The sequence below is a fragment of the Cinclus cinclus genome, chromosome 18 (assembly GCF_963662255.1).
Source record: "Cinclus cinclus chromosome 18, bCinCin1.1, whole genome shotgun sequence".
Classification (NCBI taxonomy): Eukaryota; Metazoa; Chordata; class Aves; order Passeriformes; family Cinclidae; genus Cinclus; species Cinclus cinclus.
The window spans coordinates 9490708-9512453 of NC_085063.1; the positions used below are offsets into that span (position 1 = coordinate 9490708).

At 46.5% G+C, this 21746-nt stretch overlaps 1 protein-coding gene across 1 annotated transcript in view; it reads left to right on the forward strand.

Moving 5' to 3' along the window:
• LOC134051274 (peroxidasin homolog) overlaps positions 1–18572 on the forward strand; it is a 42756-nt gene extending 24184 nt beyond the window's left edge. Inside the window, exons 8-22 of the mRNA XM_062504942.1 lie at positions 1754–1871; positions 3365–3534; positions 3982–4254; positions 4421–4537; positions 6749–6907; positions 8674–8786; positions 9968–10124; positions 11685–11793; positions 12547–12704; positions 14044–15547; positions 16069–16203; positions 16710–16918; positions 17715–17829; positions 18179–18272; positions 18477–18572. Coding sequence (XP_062360926.1) covers positions 1754–1871; positions 3365–3534; positions 3982–4254; positions 4421–4537; positions 6749–6907; positions 8674–8786; positions 9968–10124; positions 11685–11793; positions 12547–12704; positions 14044–15547; positions 16069–16203; positions 16710–16918; positions 17715–17829; positions 18179–18272; positions 18477–18572 — 3527 coding nt within the window. The remainder of the gene's footprint in view (positions 1–1753; positions 1872–3364; positions 3535–3981; positions 4255–4420; positions 4538–6748; positions 6908–8673; positions 8787–9967; positions 10125–11684; positions 11794–12546; positions 12705–14043; positions 15548–16068; positions 16204–16709; positions 16919–17714; positions 17830–18178; positions 18273–18476) is intronic.
• The last annotated feature ends 3174 nt before the right edge of the window (positions 18573–21746 follow it).

Sequence of the window (21746 nt, forward strand, 5' to 3'; positions counted from 1 at the left end):
ACACTGGAAGAGCTGCAGTGGCTGGAAACACAACTGGAAACCTGAGGGGGAGCATCGTAGATATGGAGCTGAATGCTGTGTTTGACTGTGGTGTAACTGATGGCTTTTGTTAGGCTGTTATTCTTTAAATTTAGAATTTTAAACTAGGTTTTGTTCTGAAAAATCCCAACATTTGTTATTTCATATAGAAAAAGACAAATCTCTGATTTTTAAGTGGCAGTAAGACAAAACTCTGATTTTTAAGTGGAGGTTGGCACAAACATTGGCTGTAGTTCCATGGTACTTTGCTGCTGGTAGAGTCAGTTTGAGAAATTCCCACTCATATGGTGCTGGCTGTTAGCATCCCTCCTGGATATGCCAGTCCAGCTGTGTATGGCCCTGCTGTAAGCCAAATGTGTGAGCTCAGCTGGATTTTGAAGAACTCTCCATTGAGTTCAGCTTTTCTCTTATGATTTAATTTTATTTTTTTCATTTTGACCATTTCACAGCTTAATTTAGGGCACAGCCATGCAAACAGTTGAGTTGGCACAAATTGGCCTGTGACCTCAAGGGAGGGGGGATAGGAAGGGCTTAGGGAAAACAGCTGGGGGGACATGGAGTGGCTGTGCCACACAACAAGCTGTCCCCAGCACACTCCCAGTGCCACAGTACAGCTGTTAGTGCAAATTTGTTCTGGTTTAGGCATGGAAACACAGTGGGGTGTCTGTCAAATTAGCCAGAGCACCTGGTGGGAAGATTTTGCTGGCATTTGGCTTTCACTCTGGTGGTGTGCCAGCTGGGAAGACAAATGATACAGAGTTCAGCACAGAGCTCTACCCATGCAGGTGGCTGATATTTGAGTCAGTCAAAAGCTGCTGGTGCCATTAACCCACAGCTTTGAACAGCTGTGAGCCACAGGGGCAAATCTGCCCTGGGTCACAGTTTTGTACTGTGGGGCTGTGCTGGGTTTGGGCTGTGCTGGGTTTGCCTTTGGGGATTTTTTCTGAGCCATTAACTTGTGATCTGAGGAGTGAGGACGCTGGGCTTCCGCTGGAGGAGGTGACGGGTTCTGAATTTTAGGAATAATCCACTGGTTTTACTGGACTGCTGGTGAGCATGCAGATTGTGGAATGGGCAAGCGTTTTGCTGCTTCAATACCAAGCACTCCAGGGCTTGTCCATAAATTCCTGCCTATTTTGCACATCCTTTCAATGTTTAACTTACTTGGTCCTTGAATACATCTCAAAGTGAAGCACACAGTGAAAGGCTTGGCTGGATAGGGATAGGATGATGAATTAGGGCCATAATGAATGAAATCCTGTTGGGAAGGAAGTGATGTGGTTTGCAGGGAGCTGGCTCTGTATTCAGGTGGAGCAGGAAGCTGCAGGCTGCCAAGGGCAGAAAAACAACCCAAGTGAGGATGCTACTGACTTCTTTGCTTCTTTGGAGGGAGACAGGGAGAAGCTCTATGAAGAACCACTGTACAGTCAGGTCTGTGGGAACTGATCCACTGCCCAACATGCTGGGAATAGGAGCAACAATTCCCCAGGGCTTTCACAGGTGACATGAATGATGACATTCCTTCATGATATTTGCAGATGTTAGTGAGTTTTGGGGTGGCTCTGAGCAGATGCTGCTGTGCCTGGGGCTGTGCCTGGTGCCTGTTTCTTGGGACACTGCAGGATGTGTGTTGAGTGCCCCACCATAGCCCAGCTGGGCTGCTGGTAGTTCTGTGCTGCTTTAGACTGGGTTGTGTTCAAATGGTGTTTTGCAGAGAGGCCTCGAATAACCTCAGAACCCCACGACGTCGATGTGCTCTTGGGAAACACAGTTTATTTCACCTGCAGGGCAGAAGGCAACCCAAAGCCTGCCATTATTTGGCTGCACAACAAGTAAGTCACATGCAAGGACCTAGGGTGGCAAAGGTTTTCAAGCACTGAGCTCTTCAGTGCCTGCCTGTAATTACAAAAGTTGTTTCACACAATGTTAAGAAGAAAAAAAAATGGAAGAAAAACGTAATGTATTTTTCATGGGTTATGTTTACCTTCCTTTTAACAGCATTCTCTGGTGACCACGTAATCTAAGTGGTGTTTTCATCTGCATTTGAAATATTTCATCTGCGTTTGTAATGGATTCCAAGAGCTTTTAACTTTCCTATAAACATATTCTGCAGGCTGAAAGCAATTGTCTTTTGATCAGGAAAAAATAAAATTAGTGTTTCGTGTTCCTCTCAGCCACCATGCTTGCCATCTGTTAACTGCTGAAATGCTTCTCACTGAAGGTTGATTGTGCTAGGTATGAGGTTTCTTTCCAAAGGGGAAAATTGCTGTGCTCCACTGAAGGACTGAATTTGCAAATTCATATGTAGGCTATGTGCTAGATACCAGAGTGTGCTGGGAAATGCTACACAATAAAATATTCTGTGCCCACTGAGGAAGTGAAGCTGCTTTATGCTGCTTTTCTTGTCTGGTGAAGCCTGAGCAGGGCTTGGTTATTAATGAAAAATGATCAATGTGTGCATCTTCAGCAAAACCCCCACCAGGCAGAGTTTCAGCCCAGAGCAAAAGTTTATGGCTGAGTTAAGTCCCTTTGGAAGGAAGGTTTTGTTAGGGAAATGCTGGCAGGCTCCCAAAGACAGCATTGTAAGAAGGGTAATGATAATAAATGTTCAACAAACGAGATATGGCTGGAGTGAGGAGACACCAGGGGAATTAAATAAATGCCCAGCAAGCAGATTAGATTGAATAGTGGGTTCAGCCTTTGTCCTAGGGAGAGAGAGGTCCCTTCTTCCCTTTCCATCATCTGCAGCCATCCAAGATTCCTTCGTGCTGGGACAAATGGGATGCAGCCCTGGGACCTTCTGCTATGGGCTGGGATCCAGGAGTCACAGGTCATTGCAGAAAGAAGGAAGATGTTTCACAGCTCTTGGGCTGGGTTGGAGTCCAAGCTGTGCTGGGGTCCCATGGTGACTTCTCAGAGCTTTTTGTTCCTTTGGGCCTCGAGATTGAGTAGCACTGGCTGCATACAAGAACAGTGTTAATTAATTGTTAAATCTGCACTTAGTAAGGAGAACAGGTTTTCTGACCCAGGACACCCTGACAATGGCAGTGATGCTGTGACATGGGAACACAGTGCTCCCCTGATGGGCTGTAAATGTCCTGTGTAATCACTGGGGAGAGAAAAAGCAGCTCACCCAGGGAGCAAATCAGAGCTGGAGCTGCAGTTCAGTGCTGTGAATCATAACTCTTGCTGCAAATTTCATGAAGTCTCACACCAGCTCCAAGAAACACCAACTTACTGCAATGCAAAGCCCCCAGATTCCCCCAGGGGGAACCACCAGTCTTCATTCCTTTCAGATTTTGCCTGTTTGTGGCTGTTTTTTCAGTAATAAGATTGACATGAAGGATGACGACCGCCTGAACCTGTTGCAAGATGGTACCTTGATGATCCAGAACACCAAGGAGTCAGACAAAGGCATCTACCAGTGCATGGCCAAGAACATTGCTGGGGAGGTCAAGACTCAGGAAGTTGTGCTGCGCTATTTTGGCTCCCCATGTAATTGAGCTTTGTGCACCCCTTTACTGCTCAGCTGGGGTTGGGGATGGGAGTGGAGCTAAATTAGAGTCAGTCCCAGCTTTGCATGTGCCAGGATGTTCTTGGTGTGCTGGGGAACAGAGTGGTGACAGCCAAGCCTGAGCTTAAGGGGTTCCCACTGGAGTGGGAAAAAGGGTACTTAGAGATTGAAGGTAATTTGGGACTGGGGAGGGAGTTTGAAGGCTGGGGTGGATTCTGCAGCTCAAGGTTGAAGGGGACACAGGCATGGGGATGCTCCAGCACTGAGTGGAGGTGGAGGGAAGATGCTGGGGGCAGTTCTCACAGTGAGAATTTGGGTGTCAGGGAAGAACCAGAGTGTATTGCCAAGTTGCAGAGGAGTCCAAGCAACTTCTGCCCATCAGTGAGCAGGCAGCAGAGCTGGGTGCTAAAGCTCTCCTTTCCTTCCAGCCAAGCCCACTTTTGTGATCCAGCCACAGAACACTGAAGTACTGATTGGGGAAAGTGTCACCCTGGAGTGTGGGGTCTCTGGGCACCCCCACCCTCACATCAGCTGGACCCTTGGCACAGGCTCCCCTTTGCCACAGGATTCCCGTTTCACCATCACCAGCTCTGGGGGACTCTTCATTCAGAATGTCACCTTCTCAGACCAGGGGCAGTATAACTGCAATGCCAGCAACTCTGAGGGATCCATCCAGGCCACAGCAAGGATCATAGTGCAAGGTGAGGGCTCCCAGGCTGATCCTGTGGAGATTTCTGTGACATTTCTGGCACACAGCGTTTGGTCAGTGGGGTGTATTTGAGTCTTGTGAGTGGTTCTGCTCCCATGAGCTCCCTGAGTTTGCTGCCTGAGTGTTTCCTGCTGCTCAGTCATTGCTTTCCCTTCCAGATTCTCCCAGGTTTCTTGTCATTCCCACGGATCAGACAGTAACTGAGGGACAAAGTGTGGATTTCCCCTGCTCTGCTGAGGGTCACCCTCCCCCAGTGATTACCTGGACCAGGGCAGGTACTGCCTCACTTGACTTTGTGGCTCCTCTCTCCTATGCCATCATCCACAGGGTGTGGGGGGGAACAGTTGAGCTGCTGGTCTAGGGTGGTGGTGGCTTGCAGTGGTGGCTCAGGACAAATTGTGACCAGCACAGACCTAGTCCCACCAGGAGGTGTGTTGTACATCACCAAGGACAGTGTCAAGCACTGAGCAAAGAGCATCTTGAGTCTGTCACAAGGAAGGAGTGTGATGGTTTTCACCAGCCTGGAAAGCCTCACACTTCTTCCTGCAGTGGCTTCCCACCTCCTCTGAAAAGGCAAAATCTGGGCACTCCAGGTCAGTGGATATCAATCACAGAGTTGTTTGAGTGGGAAAAGACCTCTAAGATAATGAATTCCAACCTTTAACTCAACACTGCCGTGTTCACCACCAAACCGTGTTCCAAAATTCCAAATCTACACTTTTTTTAAACACTTCTGGGGATGATGATTCCACCACTTCCTTTTGCACTATCACCACATGCCAGCTCTGTGTCATTGTCTTTGATTTGCTGTCCTTGGGGAGCACATTGCAGAGGGGCACCATTCACTGGCATACCTCAGAGTTTTCTCTTAGCTTACGAAAAAACAGTTTGGGACACCAGGTGGTGGTGAACTTTTAAAGTCTCAAATAATTGTTAATGCTGGCTCCACTGAACTGATCTCATCCAACGCTTTCTGGGACAGAAGCCAATAATGCTTGGCCCAGAGGTCCTCCAACTTTTCCTTATGCTTCACAAGCCATAATTAATGTTTTAGGGCTGCGGAGAGTTTGTGGGTATTGTGTTCCAGCTTCCACAGCAATGGCCCTGACACGGAGTTAAGAAGGACCAGCTGAAATTCTCTGACAGCATGTTCTCCATCTCCTTTAACCTGTTTTCCTCCACTTCCCAGAAAATATATCTTAGGCACGTGGAAAGGAGTGCAGTGACAAGAAGTAAGGTTCATAACTGCTTTGTAACCAGGTTTGCACTCAGCACTCCATAAATAAAAAATCAACCAAGCCTTACAGTGCTTTCAGATGCTAAAAGCAAGACAAGAGGAGGGGAAGTGGTGCAGCATTGCTCATCTCAAAGCCACTTTTGAGAGCATGGGAGGTTTTGGTATTTGAGGTGAGTAGGTAGAGGATGAATAAATGGAGGAAAATGGAGTATAATTTTAAAAAGTTGCTAACTTGACAAGTTTTGATAATTTTATTTGGGTTTGTTAAAGCAGTTTAGTTTTCAGCTTTTCTCCTAAAATAGAGAAATATTGAGACAACTGTTTCCAAACCAAAAAGTCAGACCAAATTTAGAAAGACAATGCCAAATGTTCCTATTTAGATGATGAAACGGAGAGTTTGGATAATTGAAGAGTGATTTGCTATCCATCAGGGGTGAAAAAATCTGCAGGTTGCACTAAGAAAATACTTAGGAGGAAAGAAAAAGGGTTCCAGCTCTTCCCAGCTGATCAGACAAGACAACTGAGTGTATAAAGGTGGTTTTTAAGGGCAATTGATGCTGGGAAGGAAATGAAATGTGTGACTATCACATAGACTTCTCCAGTCATGGTGATACCTTCAAAATCTAGAAAAAACACAAAACACTTTTGAGACAATATTAATAGAGGAAATAATATAAAAGCAGGTCTTTAACTGGAGGCGTCCAGGTGCAAATACGGCAAACGGCACCCTGAAAATGCACACGTGTCAAAGCACATGTGACATAGGACGAGTACAGTTTTATAAGCCCAGCAAATTAGCATAATTGACGAGAAGCCCTAGTTAGAAACACAAGTAATGAAGAAATTCCCCTTGTTGGTTCAAACCCTTCTGAAACCTCCCTGCTTGCTATTTATGTCTAATATATGAGAAGGTGTCTTGGGAAGGTGTCTTGGGAAGGTGTCTTGGGAATGTGTCTTAGGAAGGTGTCTTGGGAAGGTGTCTTGGGAAGATGTCTTGGGAAGATGTTTTGGGAAGGTGTTTTGGGAAGGTGTCTTGTCCTTGATTCCCAAAAGCAGCAAGATCAGAACGGGCCCTCAGGAATTTGTCTAATAAGAAAAATGCTGGAGTTAGGAAACGATATAACGACCCAACAACAAACAGCCTCCAGAGCCGCGAGCAGACACGAAGAACGTACGAAAGCAAAAATCACTTTGGCATCAACGGGATGAGGGCTGTGCCAGGGAATTAACGAGCTGCTCGTTCTCCCAGGTGGGCCCTTGCCGAGTGACCGGCGGCACAGTGTCCTGTCCACGGGCACGCTGCGCGTGGGCCGGGTGGCCCTGCACGACCACGGGCAGTACGAGTGCCACGCCATCAGTGCCATCGGTGTCACCACCCGACCCGTGCAGCTCTCGGTGACCCCGCGAGGTGAGCTGGCCACAAGGGATGGCACACCCGTGACATCCTTTAGGTTTTGTGGTAAATAACCATCTGAGCTGCCTGTCCTGTGGGGTGGGATTTTGCTCTTCCCTGGTGTTTGGGGTTAGCTGCATTGCTTAATTTGTGGTTGGTCTTTTATTTAATTTCTTTTGCCTTTACTTAGAGTCAGGAATAAAGCGCAAGAGATGGATTTTTTTTTCGTGTTCGGTCTTAGTTGTTTATTAAATCTTATTTATAGTGCAGAGAGTTCTTCAGCACTTCTGTCTAACAGCTAAAAGTGAGCAAAATGGAGGTAGATCTAGTTAGTTACAAGGTTTTTTAAAACGAAACAGTCTAATGAAAAGCTAACACTTACATTATTTATGCTTTTGACCTAACAACTGAACACTTGTGACTTGCAGTGCAGCCTTAACTATTGAACTAAAACTAGTACTTGAAATTATAAAGAAGAAGGAAAAAAAAGAAGAAAGAGGCAACACTTAAGAACCTCCATTTTGTTTTATGCTCATTACTGTATTCTAAAAACTTCAAATTTTAAATCTTTCACTATGTGACATCACACACTTTTATTCAACCACATACCCGTGATTCTAACTCTATCACTCAAATCTGGAAGACTTCTCTAAAGCTTCAAATCAAAAGTAGTATTCCCCTGGGGGTTAGTGTCAGAAAGCACACAAAGTTTAAAACTCCTAGGCTTTTGGGTTTCAACACCCTGGGAACAGAAATCCAGCCATGAGGGCTCCATCAGCTGGTGGGAAATGTGAGAGAGGTTTCCTGAGTGCCGTGGTTTGTAAATTGGAATAAGGTGCTGCAGTTTGGAAGTTGTCCTTGAGAAAATTGGTTTGGTAAAGGGAAAACTGGATAATTAACAAAATAAGTTTATTAATTAAATTCTTACTAATATGTGTATATATATATTCAATTTTAAAGTTTTGTGTTTCCTGTAGAATTAATTGTAAAATTCTCTTTGAAACAGAACATTTTGCAAAACATGTTTCCTTCTAGCAAACATTTAACTCTGGCTCTTGATACATGTGTCTTAAACATTGCCTGCTAGGTCATAGGTTCAATCTAAATTTAGGTTTTCTAAAATCAGGACTGTAAAACACGAATTACACAGGGATGCTTTTGCTTACTAAAGCCTAATTTCTTCTTTTTTTCCTCTTATTTTTTTAAAAAAACTTTTGCTTAATTTTCTTTCTTTTTCCTTATAAATTGTTGTTCTAAATAAGCAAACTTTCCTTCTTGTTCACAAACAGGGCAGGGTTTTACAAATGACAGACTGGAGGGAAGGAAACTCTCTAGAAGTATGAACTTAGTGAAGCTTTAAGCACAGGATTCACAGAATGTTTTAAGACCAGCAAGATCAACATAATTAATTAATCTAGCCTGACTAACACTTTGAGAGCATCTCATCCAATAATTCCTGAAGCAAGTCATGATCCTTGTTTCAGCTGGAGCATCTTTTCGAGAAAGCTTTTGAATTAAGGATTTTAAATGATTCACATTCCTGTGTAATTGCCCCAAGTAGAGGTGCAGAGGAGCAGAAAATAATGAACATAAATTACATAAATATATGAACAGAGGTAGTGAGACAGAGAGCACAGGGTGAGCTGCTGCCCCTCTGCAGAGCCCTTGCAGGAACAGCAGTTCTGCTTTTCCCATGCTGAGGTGTTTTTTCACACACAGATTTCTCTATTATCCTTGACGCATTTTTCACCCCAGTGTTTTTTTTTCCCTGTGCTGCACAGTGATCCCGGTGTTCCTTCATTCCCCCCAAGACCTGGTGGCAGAGACAGGTCAGGACGTTTCCATTTCCTGCAGTGCCCAGGGAGACCCTCGGCCCACCATAACCTGGGTCAAGGTACGTGGTGATTTCACATCACTGGGGGAGAAGTCAACAACTCTCTGCTTCAACACCTCTCCAGCTTTGTGAGTTTTGTACTACACATGGATAAAGACTGACATTTCCACTGATTTGGGGTTTTTAAGAGAACATTGCAGTTTCTCAGGCTCAAAGCCTTGCAGCAAATATTCTCCTGCTCTTCCTTCCAAAAGAGTCACCTGAAGCCAGTGACATTCCACAATGTTATAAATACTTGATTGACCACGCCTGGAAAAAACAAAACCCTGAAATTTTTTTTAAGTAGTTTGTCCTTATATCCAGGATCCTGCTGATGGTATTGGATGAAGTTTGTTGGCTTCAAGTTTGATGGGGCAAAGCCATGATCCCTCAAAATCACACGGTAGCCTGGCTGCTCTTTCCAAGAATTCATTACATGAAGTTCTTCTGACATTTTTTCCCACTGTTCTGTAGTACAACACTTGGGACCTTCCTTGTAACCTGCCCTGCCTTTGAACACAGTCAGGCACAGAAAATGCTTGAGCTGCACTTGCCCCATAAAAATCTGGTGGGATGTGAACCAGCTTTCTTTCTTTGCAACTTTCTGTTGGCTCAGCCAGCAGTGGGAGCAGAAGGAAGGAGCCTGAGAGGGAAGCAGAACAAGCTTTAGGTTGTGGCAGGGCAGCAGAAAGATGTTAAGAAGCAGGAGAATAAAAAAATAAAACCTGAAGTCACTTCTGCCCCCAGCCAGGCTGACAGGTTTGGTTTGAGTGATGCTGTCAGAGCCAGCCAAAGACGGGATCTGCAGATCAAAGCCAGCAAAAAATCCATCAGTTTCAGGTTGTCCTAAAACTGAAAACATTTCAATGTAATTCTGTGCCATGAAACTTCTGTTTCTGAAACTTCACAGGCATCAGGGCCTGGGACTTGTTCCAGCCAGCCTGTCTGTGTGGGGTGTCCTGTGGTGGCCACCTGGCCTGGGACAGGGGAAGGAGCTGAGCAGGGACCTCCTCACTGTGGATCCTATCAGGAACAGGCGACCTTGGAGTTCTCTCTGGTTTCTCTGGAAGAGCAATGCTATCATCTGGTGGCCACATTTGTTCATCGCATCCATCCCTGGGTTCGCTGAGCAGGCTGAAGGTTGGGCTGGCGGGAAGCTTCCCATGCTCTGACACAGCTTCTCTCTTTTGATGGTGCAACAGGAGGGCATCCAGATCACAGAGAGTGGCAAGTTCCACATCAGCCAGGATGGGACCCTCTCCATTCAGGACCTGGGTGTGGCTGACCAGGGCAGATACGAGTGCATAGCAAGGAACCCCTTTGGCTTCACCTCGAGTGCCATGCAGCTCACCATCACAGGTACTGTATCTGCCCCTGAGCCTTCTCTGGCTCCCGTGTAACGAGGTGCTGTGCTCTCTTGACAGCTACACTTTGAGCAGATAATTATGTAAGAAATTATTTCTTCAGCTTCTCTGCAGACAGGTCTCTTGGATCAGAGTCACCTCATTGTGGAAGCCCACGCACCTCCCAGCTGCCCCTCGCTGTTTGCTCAGCTGAGCTGCAGTTGTTCTCGGCAAAGCCAAAGGTGTTGTCTTAAACCTCCTCCTGCAAGCCCAGCTGTCAGTGTCCACGTAGTTATTGCCTCTGCTGGGAGTGAGAAACTTATTAAAATGTGAGCCAACCTGCTCACAAATCATCATCTGACTGAAACCTCACACATCGGGGAAGGGAGGAGCAGAACAACGTTGTCGCTGCAAATACAGGGGTTAAAATGTCTGCTCAGTCATAGAATCATAGAATCACAGGATCAGTAAGGCTGGAAAAGTCCTCCAAGATCATCAAGTTCAACCTTAGTGCACCACTCTTGGGAATGGGAGCTAAGCCTGGTTTTCAATCTCCTGCTCTCTGTGTTAGGGAAGCTGTAATGAACAAGAAGGAGTAGATCTCCTGTTCTGATCAAATCAGAGGTCAGGAGTGGAAATTGTACCTCTTAGAGGGTGAGAAAACTGGCAAAGGAAAAAAGAAATCAAAGGCAAGCAAAAAAGTTTAAAATATAAGAAAGAGCTGTTCCAGCAATAGCCAGAAGGGATAGTGAGTCACTTGTTAGATGAATTTAGTAATATTTTCTATACAAGAGTTATAAGCAAGGAGCTGAAAATGGTCAGAAATGTTTGTTGTTTGAAATAATTCCTGAGATAATTTCTGTGGTTTATTCTTCATTGGTGCCTCATTCACCAGCTGGCTGTAGCATAGACCAGTAGCCAACTGGGAACTGGTTTGTTCAGCTGTGACAAAGGCTCTGGCTTAAAAAATGCATCCTGTAGTTATTTTAAAGAAGTGATGTCTTTACTTCTGAAAGTATTCCAACAACAACTTTGGTATTTTTTATTTTAAATGAGGTAGCAGATGTGTTAGCATAAGTTTGAACTATTATTATCATAAATACCTACTAATTACTACCAATAATTAATAAGTAAAGTGTTCCACAAACAGAAAATTAATGTATGAGCAATATATTTAAAATAATTTCATGAAATTGAGAAGCACCTCTGTGGGAAGCCAATATATTATTTTGGATTAACTCACTGTGATTTTTACATTTTCCTTTTGCAGTTTAACCACTAACCAAAAAAGACAGGTTTTTTTGCAAAGCTGTACAGGAAAAAGCTCTGAATGTGTCCCCACAGACATCTCCTGAAAAAGCCACCTTCTTTTTCAGGCAGCTCACATTCTTCAGCATATCTGTCTTAAAAATAAAAAAAAATCCACGGTGTCCACATTACAAACGGAAACGCAGTTTGTTCTGCAGCGAGGTCACTCTGGAGCTGGTGCTGGTGCACAGATTTTCATGAGCTGGGAGGGCCAATTAATATCGAAGCAAACCGAGGGTGTTTTGTTGTTTCTTTGTGCTTTGGGCAGCCACAGACGTGGGTCGGAGCGGGGACACGTTTGTGGCCACGTCGCTGCGCGAGGCCATCAGCAGCGTGGACCACGCCATCAACTCCACACGGACAGAGCTCTTCAGCAAGTGAGTGTGGGAAGTGCCTCCAGCTGGGGCCTGAAGCAGAAAAGTGATAAAAAAACCCACAAGAAATTAGGTTTTCTCAAAGCTTATTTTCTCACCTGCAACCCGCAAAGGAAAGCCACGGGGTTGTTTCGAGCGCTGGAGGTTGAAGCTGCACTGTGTAGGATGTGATAGAGCTTCCCAACAGATTTGGGATTCTGGGGAAAAAAAAAAGAGATACACGAGCAACAGCTTTATCTGCATTTTGTCAGCTGGAGTTGGTTTTGGAGATCGTGAATAAAAAAGGAAAATAATCAGAGTAGTCATTTTATGAATGCAAGTGACTTTGTGGAGGGTGAGCAGAAATAATAACATAAAAATTCCAAACATTTCCTCAATAAAAAGATAAATTCTTGAATGAATATGATTCCCTCCTTTTCTACTCCAATATATGTTTTTATTGGAATGATGGATAGTTTGTATTAAGCCAGAAACCCTCTGGGTTTCAGCTGTTGAAAAGTGAAAAAATAAATTGCTATCTCAGAAAAAACCCAGAGAAACTGAGAGAATTAAATATGTGCATTTTCCTGGGGACAAATATCATTTCTTTAATCATCTGCACTGTGCAGGCAAGTCACATTGGTCTTATGCACTAATCTGGGGGCCAAGCACTCGACCAGCACAGTGCCTGACTCTGGCTGCTTGTAGGGTCTCACTGCCCTGAGCAGAGTTGATTAATTTTAATGATCCTGCATTACTTTTAATTCCTGGAAACAGGCGCCCCAAGACTCCCAATGACCTCCTGGCTCTGTTCCGCTACCCGAGGGACCCCTACACCATTGAGACAGCCAGGGCAGGGGAGATCTTTGAAAGGACCCTGCAGCTGATCCAGGAACACGTGCAGCAAGGGCTGATTGTGGACATGAACGTCACAGGTAGGAGAGATTTCATTTCTCTTCTTGATTTTGTGCACAGGATGAAATTAAAACAATGATGTGTAGACATCCAGGAAGTTTAAAATGTGCAGTGGTGTATCAAAAATTCAAATAAATATTGGGTAGATCAAGAAATGTGTTGTCTGGGTGGTAATTCTTTCCATATCTCATGTTTTGTTAACAGCTGAAGGGCTAGTCTTGTGTTCACTGAACCCATTTGATACCCAGGAAATGTTTTAATGTCCTGTTTTGGTAAAAGCTTCTTAGATGTCTATAAATGCCCTATTCCTAAAAAAAATACTGACCATATAACTGATAAAGTAGTATCCTAAAAAAAAAAATACTAACCATCCAACTGATAAAGTAATATCCTCGTGGATCTGAAGTTCAGACCCTCACCAGCAGGGTCTGAGGTGTTTCCTGCCCTCCAAATGGCAACAAGAACAGTGCTGTAAACCCTGAGGTTTTTGGGTGCTGTTACAGAGGGAGTGGGATATCCCTTTTCTGTCTCTACTACTTTGACCTCTTAGCTACAAACTCAGGTAAGTCCCAGCAGCTCAGGTTCCTTCTATTGAGGTAAGATAGCAAATAACAAAGCAATGTAACGCCAGAAATACCTAATGAGGTCCAATCATGCAGCAGGTGGACCCTGAAACTTCCTACCTGGCACTTCCTTCATCTACAGCAAACATTCCTGTACACTGTGTGCTTCTACCTATATGTGTGATTCATCATGTAGCAGGCATGTGTGTTTGGGGCCTATAAATATCTTTTCCTGTCTGGATGTGTTCCAGGGTGTGAAGAGTTTCTCTCCAGGTGGCAGGTCTGGTCTGGGCTGGTTGGACTGCCAGCCTCTCCTCCTCATTGCCCTGTCAGCATCCACACAATGCAGCATCATTCAGCGCTTTCACATGGTGCAGCAGCAGCCTGGCAGTCACCCACGGCTTCCTGCTGCTCGTCACGTAGAGCTTGGGTGGGTGATGGAGTTCATGGTGGCAGCAGTAACCCATGGAGACAAAAAAACCCCAACTAGAATAGGGACCAAGACCACCCCCACAGTTTGCTCTGCCAGTCACAACATTTCTGGTTTACAGCTTTGTGCAGATTAACTCTTTTCCCTTTCCTTTTTGCTTTGTGGGCCTGATGTGTTTCTGTGATTCTTTGTGATTCTGATGTGATTCTTTGCTTCCCATAAATTCTACAGCAACACCATTCTCAGAGACCTGGCCGTGCCATGCCCATCCTGACAGGGGTTTTCACACAGAGCCTTCCGTGGAACAGTGGGGATCAGGAGGCTGCAGGTGATACCTGACCTGGTGCTCTGCCCTTCCCTCTGCAGGCTATCGCTACAATGACCTGGTGTCCCCTCACTACCTGACCATGATTGCCAACCTGTCGGGCTGCTCCGCCCACCGCCGCACGCCCAACTGCTCCGACATCTGCTTCCACAAGAAGTACAGGACCCACGATGGCTCTTGTAACAACCTCCAGCACCCCATGTGGGGTGCATCCCTCACAGCCTTCCAGAGGCTTCTCAAACCCGCTTACCAGAATGGATTTAACCTCCCCCGAGGGTTTTCCTTGGCAGGAGACACCAGGGATCTGCCCCTTCCTCTACCTCGCCTTGTCTCCACTGCCATGATCGGCACCGAGACCATCACCCCCGATGACCAGTTCACGCACATGCTTATGCAGTGGGGCCAGTTCCTGGACCATGACATGGACCAGACAGTGGCAGCCATCAGTATGTCCCGTTTCTCAGACGGAGCCCCTTGCAGTGAGGTGTGCAGCAACGACCCTCCCTGCTTCTCCATCGCTGTCCCTGCCAACGACCCGCGCGTGCGGAACGGGCGCTGCATGTTCTTTGTGCGCTCCAGCCCTGTGTGTGGCAGCGGGATGACCTCCCTGCTGATGAACTCTGTCTATGCCAGGGAGCAGATCAACCACCTGACATCCTACATCGATGCCTCCAATGTTTACGGCAGCACAGAGCAGGAATCGCGGGAGCTGCGGGATCTGAGCGGCCAGAAAGGGCTGCTGAAGAGAGGGCAAGTTGTACCGAGCTCGGGGAAGCACCTCCTTCCCTTTGCCGTGGGGCCACCCACGGAGTGCATGAGGGATGAGAACGAGAGCCCCGTGCCGTGCTTCCTGGCAGGAGACCACCGTGCCAACGAGCAGCTGGGGCTCACGGCCATGCACACGTTGTGGTTCAGGGAGCACAACCGCGTTGCCACTGAGCTGGCTGCCCTCAACCCGCACTGGGATGGGGACCTCCTGTACCACGAGGCACGGAAGATTGTGGGTGCCCAGATGCAGCACATCACCTATGCCCAGTGGCTGCCCAAGGTCCTCGGGGAGGCTGGGATGAAGATGCTGGGTGAGTACAAAGGCTACAACCCCAACGTCAACGCGGGGATTCTCAACGCCTTTGCCACGGCCGCTTTCCGCTTTGGGCACACCTTGATCAACCCCATCTTATACCGGCTGAACGAGACCTTCCAGCCCATCCGACAAGGCCACATCCCCCTGCACAAGGCCTTCTTCTCCCCTTTCAGGATCATGCAGGAAGGGGGAATTGACCCCCTCCTCCGGGGGCTGTTTGGGGTTCCTGGGAAAATGAGAGTGCCCTCTGAACTCCTCAACATGGAGCTGACGGAGAAACTCTTCTCCATGGCACACTCTGTGTCGCTGGACTTAGCTGCTATCAACATCCAGAGAGGGCGAGACCACGGCATCCCACCCTACAATGACTTCAGGGTCTTCTGCAACCTCTCCTCTGCGCAGGAGTTTGAGGACCTCCGAAATGAGATAAAGAACTTGGAGATCAGAGAAAAGCTCAGGAGGTACTGTAGCCTGGATGTAGAAGGATCAAAATTACTGGAGACCAGTCAGTGAAAAGTTCCTGCTTCTTCCAGTACACCCATGGAATAACCTTCCCAGATATTGCCCCCCACAGATGTTAAGATAGGGTAATAACTGTGGTTTAACAATGGGGTTAGGCAAATGAGGTTTCTCCAAGTGATCAGTCTGGTTCTGGGTGGAATGCTGTCAGGCACTGCTGTAGTGTAGTTTGGGAGCAGATTGAGCCTTGGAGCTATTTTCCAGTCAGACTAAACTCTGTCCTATCTGCCCTGGATGCCTTGTCCAAGGCAGGTCTTTATCCTATTGTTTTTTAGATAAAACCATTAGAAATATTGTCCACATGAGTTTGTGACATACAAATTTCTATGTCGGTATCACATATTATCACCACTCTTTGAGAGCCTCTTAACTTTTTTTTAATCTATCTATCATCTATCTATCTATCTATCTATCTATCTATCTATCTATCTATCTATCTATCTATCTATCTATTTTCCTGCAGTTTATATGGAACTACCAAAAATATTGACCTGTTTCCAGCACTGATGGTGGAGGATCTTGTCTCTGGGACCAGAGTGGGACCAACACTGATGTGTCTGTTAACAACTCAGTTCAGAAGGCTGAGGGATGGAGACAGGTATTGCCATTGGAATAATCTCAAATCCTTTGGTATTCTTTTTGGGAGGTTTTTTTGCCTTACAGGAAGAAGAAGAATCTATATTTTTTTTTATTATTTATATGAGGAACACTATTCTCTGTCCAGTGCATTTGCAAAAAACCCTTGTCACAGTTACTGTCAAGGTATCCTTTCTTGATTTAATGATTCTCATTTCACTGCACAACACTGGGAATCATTGAGGATATTGCCAATATCTCATGAAAATCCTAGAAAATGTCCACAAGAGCTTCTATCTAATCCCTGTTTGCTGCTTGTGTGAACGAGACGCCTTTGTCCAGGCTGGAGCACGGGGGTTTGTGGGCTCAGAAAAAGCCACCTGTGTTTGCAGCCACCTGACACCAGAGTAGACGCTCATTTTGAGGGGTGTGGGTGCTGCCACACAGATGTCAGGGTGCTCTTCTTCCTCTCCCAGGCTCACTCACTCACTCACTGCTGAGTCAGGCTGTGATTACACCCCACTGCAGATTTTGGTATGAGAACCCCGGAGTCTTCACGCCGGCACAGCTGACTCAGATCAGACAGGCGTCCCTGGCCCGTGTCATCTGTGACAACAGTGACCACATCCAGCAGCTGCAGAGGGATGTGTTCCAGGTGGCATCATACCTGCAGGGCATGGTCAGCTGTGAGGAGATTCCTGCCGTGGACCTCCGCCTGTGGCAGGACTGCTGTGAGGGTAAGGACAGGGATGCTCTGGTACTGGCTGATGTGGGCATCACTCTGGGTAGCATTTGTCACATGCCACAGCAGCTTTTATGAAATTGTATCTGATTCCTGGCTGCACCATGAGACCCTTGTGTCAGCAAATGGGTGCAAAAAAAGCTGAATATAGAATAGAAATAGAAAGAAATAGGAATAGAATAGAATAGAATAGAATAGAATAGAATAGAATAGAATAGAATAGAATAGAATAGAATATTTCAATTATAAAAGACCTGCAGCAATCATCCTGTCTAACCTCCTGACTAATTCAGGGCTGATCAAAAATTAAAGCAAATTATTAAATATGTCTTAATTATTATTATATGCAAATACTTCTTAAACCCCAAGAGGTCTGGGACATCGGCCTCATCTTTAGGAAGCCTGTTAGCTCTGTTAGCTTCATTTAATCTGTCTGAGAGTCCACCTCACTGAGGATTTTGGTCTCTGGCTGAGGGAGAGTGAAACAGGACATGATTCCCAGCATGCGCCACTTCACTGATTCGTTTAGGAGCCTACATCTCTGCCATTAAACCTCAGATGCTGCTGTGGTCCCTTTGGGCTGCATTCTGGTTCAGATATCCATTTGAGACATGGCAATCCATGAGTGATGCACATCCTTTTCCATACCTTTATTGCCTCCTTCCTTTTGGCTCAAGAGATGTGTCCAGTGTGGGTGGGGCAGGAGGCCAGCACTGCCTTGTGCTGCTGCAATTCACGCAGTCCTGTTTTAAACACCAGTGCTCACTGCAGGCTTTCCCTTCCTTCCCCAGACTGCCGGACACGAGGGCAATTCAGGGCTCTTTCACAGCGGTTCCGAAGCAAGAGGTCTCCTGGCTTCAGCTACCCAGAGGAAAACCCTGCAAAGCACAAGCCTGCCTTGCCAAGGTGTTGTATCACCCCTTCCACCTCCATTTTATGAAACAGAAGTTTTAATAACCCAGTCCATCCATGCCTCTGAATCTGGTGCTTTGCAGAGGTCTGGGGTCAGGGGTGGATCAGTAGAGAGATGCTGAGCTAAGCCAGTCCTCCACACTTCAGTGCAGAGCCCAATTCTGATGTGTAAATATCTGGGCTAAGGGGCTCTTTGGCTGGCATCTCTTGGCAGGTGAATCTGCAGTTGGGCCCTTCCCTTTGATGCTCACTTGGAGGCTGATGTTAGAGAAGGCAAAATGATTCCCTCACCAAGGAAGCTGCTGTTTGCATAACCCCTTTCACTTTTTATCCCTGACCCCAGAGACAAGGCACCTTCTCCAAGCTCTTCCTCCAGAGAGAATCTTGAGTCCCTTGTGGCTGAACTGGAGAAGACAGTCACTTCCCTACGGAAACAGGTAAAACTTGGTGCCCCAATGTTTGTCTTTCAGGGAGTCATGAACCTCAGTGAAGAAAATTTGAGCCAACATTTTCTTCTTGTATTTGGGACAGGTTAAAGATTATCTGTGCAGTGGTGCAGACTCCTTGCATTTGGGACAGGTTAAAGATTATCAGTGCAGTGATGCAGACTCCTTTCAGAGCTGCTGCTTTCTCACCCCCAGGTGAATGCACTGGAGAGCCAGCTCAGGTGGCACCACAGGAACACCAGAACACGTGGACAGGGCAAAAAGACTGGGGACAAATGGGGAAAAAGATGACCATGTTGTCTCCTTTGTATAAGGTGAGTGTGTTTATTCTGGGCTGGGGCCCCACTGGGTCAGTGTGGGGGACAGCTCAGCACTGTTCCCATGCAGGGAGGAATGGAGCAGGGAGGTGATGAATGGGACATGAGGTAATAGACTTAAATGCAGCAGGTTAGACACTTGTTTCTGCTGGTGATGATTAGTGACTCACTGGAATGGGCTGTCTGGGGACCTGGGGATGTGGTGGTGGCATATCCATTCCTGGAGGTCCTTTAAGAACTGGTTTGGCAAAGATGGGGAAAGACATAAGTATAGGATGGACCAGGTGGATTGGGTGAGGTCTCTTGGGCCTATTCTCCTGGGACTCTGGGCAGGTTTATTCTAACAACATTTAATGTCATAACCCCAAATCCAACAGCCTCGAAAGGACCTTTGTGGGGAGAGCTATCACAAAGCTCGGTGATGGAGTGGATGGACTGGTTCCTCCCCAGGGGAACAAGGACATCTGGGCAGATGAAGCAATCCATCATTTGCTTACAAACTGGCAGAGATTTCCCCCTGCCCATCTGAGTCACTGTGCTCCTCACTCCTGAAGGCAGCAATCCACTCTTTGTTGAGCCCAAGCCAGGGCAGCACGGCTGTGAGGTGCCTGTGTAAAGTCCCTGTTAGTTCCTGCCAGCCTGGGGACTCCCAGTGCTTCTCAGCAGTGACACAGTCCTGGCCAGAACTCCAGTCCCGGTGCTCATGGGCAAGGGGAACACAGCCTGAGCTCCCTTCTGCTTCCCGTGGAGATCCCTGCAGCCTTGCCAGAGAGGCTGAACAGCTCCCTGGCACCTGCCAGTCTGGAGAAGGTGGTGAATGTGTTTTACATGTTGCAAATGATTGCTTCAGGGACAGGAGCAGAGGAGTTTTGAGAAGTGCAGTTCTGCCATGCAGTCAGTACTAGGGGGAGCATTCATTCTCTGGAAGTTAGATTAAAAGATGGAGCAAGTGAAGGCTGGTCTGTGCTGATAAACACAGAAAAAAGCAGAAAGGGAGGCCTGCAGGCTGGCCAGGCTGTTTATCAGCATGATTTCGTGTTTTGGTCTTTACAGATTTTCCACTCAAACAGTGACTCTGCTTCAGAAATGTGACAAGAGTGCAGTGTGATATATGAATTGGCTTTTCCTTGCCGTTGTTTCAGATCCTTGATGAGGCCTGGCTTTACAGGGTCCCTGAAAAGTAATACTATGGGTTTAAAGGTTTTCCTGCCTCATACCTGCCAGGCACTGTACAAACAACTCACTCTGCCTCCAGCTGCTCCTACAGAGCTTTTCTGTTTTCTTTTGCCATTTCAGGTGCCCTGTGACCTGCACTCCTGCTGTCCACCAGCCAGTTCAACCCACCCCTACAGGACTCAGAGAGCCACCATGAGACCCCCTGATGCTGTGCCTGCTCTCACACCTCCTGTACATCCCCTGTCCCAGGAACACTGTACTTTGCCTGTATTGAACTCTCTGCACTGACTGTCTATGAGCCCCTCAGCCCCTGGACCCTTCCTGCCCTTCTCAGCCTCCCAGGAATGGGCTCTGCCCTCTCTGGTGACAGCCCAGAGTCTGCCAAGGTGCCTCTTTCTTCCACAGCCACCAGGAAATAGAGACAAATTGAAGCTGCTTCAATGCCACTGTTCTGCTCTGCTCCTCTTCCCTTGCATTGCTGTCATCACCCACCAAACCTTGCCTGAACTGTCCCATGGACACCCATCCAAAACAATTCATTAAGAGGCTAAACCTTTCTCAAGTGCACTGTGGTGCCAGGAAACATCTGGAGAAATCAGTAAAAAAAAAAAGAAGATAAAGAAACATGAAGCCCAGAAGAAACCCCAGCCATCTTCTGATGTCATCAGGTCTGGCTGTTTCAGGATGGGGTGCCATGGCAACCCTTGATCTCCAGCTGTACTTTGTCAGTTGTTAGTGACAAGTGGCACATCCCATGACCCCAGAGTCACCTACCATTCCTCAAAACCATTTTCCTCAGCATGACCTGCATTCTCCAACTTTCTTCCTCGTTAAGGGCTTAATTTGAATTATGTTCCTCTTCTTTTTTATTTTTTTTCCCTCCAAAAAAGCTCTTTGCTTGAAGATGTATTTTGAGTGTAAACGTAACAGGACCTGGAACAGAATCTCAGCTAATTAGGTGTAATGGGTGCTCTCATTAGTGGAGGGGAGCTGCTGGTTTCTGTCAATTAGGCTGTGGTGTTTGACACGCGGGTGGATGCAATGGGCTGTTTGTGTTTATGGCTCCCTGCTGCTCTGCAGCCAAACCAGGGCTGTGCAGGCAGCTCTGCTGCTCAGGTCTGCTGGTTTTGGTGCTCTTTGGAGGTGCTCTTTAGTGGTGCTAGAACTGAAGTTCCTGTGTACCCACCACAACCCCAAATCTGTGGACAGATTGGTTTTTAATACATCCTTGTAAACTGGTCACAGGAACTTAAGAGAAAATACTTGGTCCATCAGATATCTGTGCCCTCCTTATCTTTATCACTTTTCCTGTATCCTCCCACTTTCTTTCCCACAGCACAACGACCAGAAACGTCTATGAACGTGCTTTTTCTTCTTTAATTTCTTTTAGGTGCTTTATAGTACCAAAAGGGATTCAAAGCAGCAGGGATGCTCCTGGAACTGAATAGGAAAATAATAATAATAATAAAAAAAATACTAGAAACAGGTTGTGATTTATCATCTCTTTCCTGGCATGGGGCTGTGCTGTGCGTGTGTGTCCTGTACAGACAGAGGTTTACAGGGATGAGTCTGTGCTCTGCATGTCTGGTAGGCTCAGCTCAGAGGCAGTATTTAATCCTCAGGGATGTCATTTGGAAGTACTCTTTCATTTAGGTGCAAATCAAGATCTAAAACCTTGTGTGTTAGAAATCAGCTGCACTTGTCTATCGCTGGTACCACTGCAGGATCTAATCTGACAAAGGTCAATAAAGGTAAATCAGTTCACAGTCTCCTTCTGCAGACCAGAAGTTCAGTGAAACCTCATTCAAAACAGTGAGGCACAAACATTCCGTGCTGGATCTGATCAGATCTTTTTTCAGGGCATAACCAGCCCAGACTCCTACAATTAATTTTTCATTTTTCTTTTTAAGCAGCCTCTTTCAAATCCCAACTACACACCCAAAATGAGCTACACAGATCAACTACAAGCAGT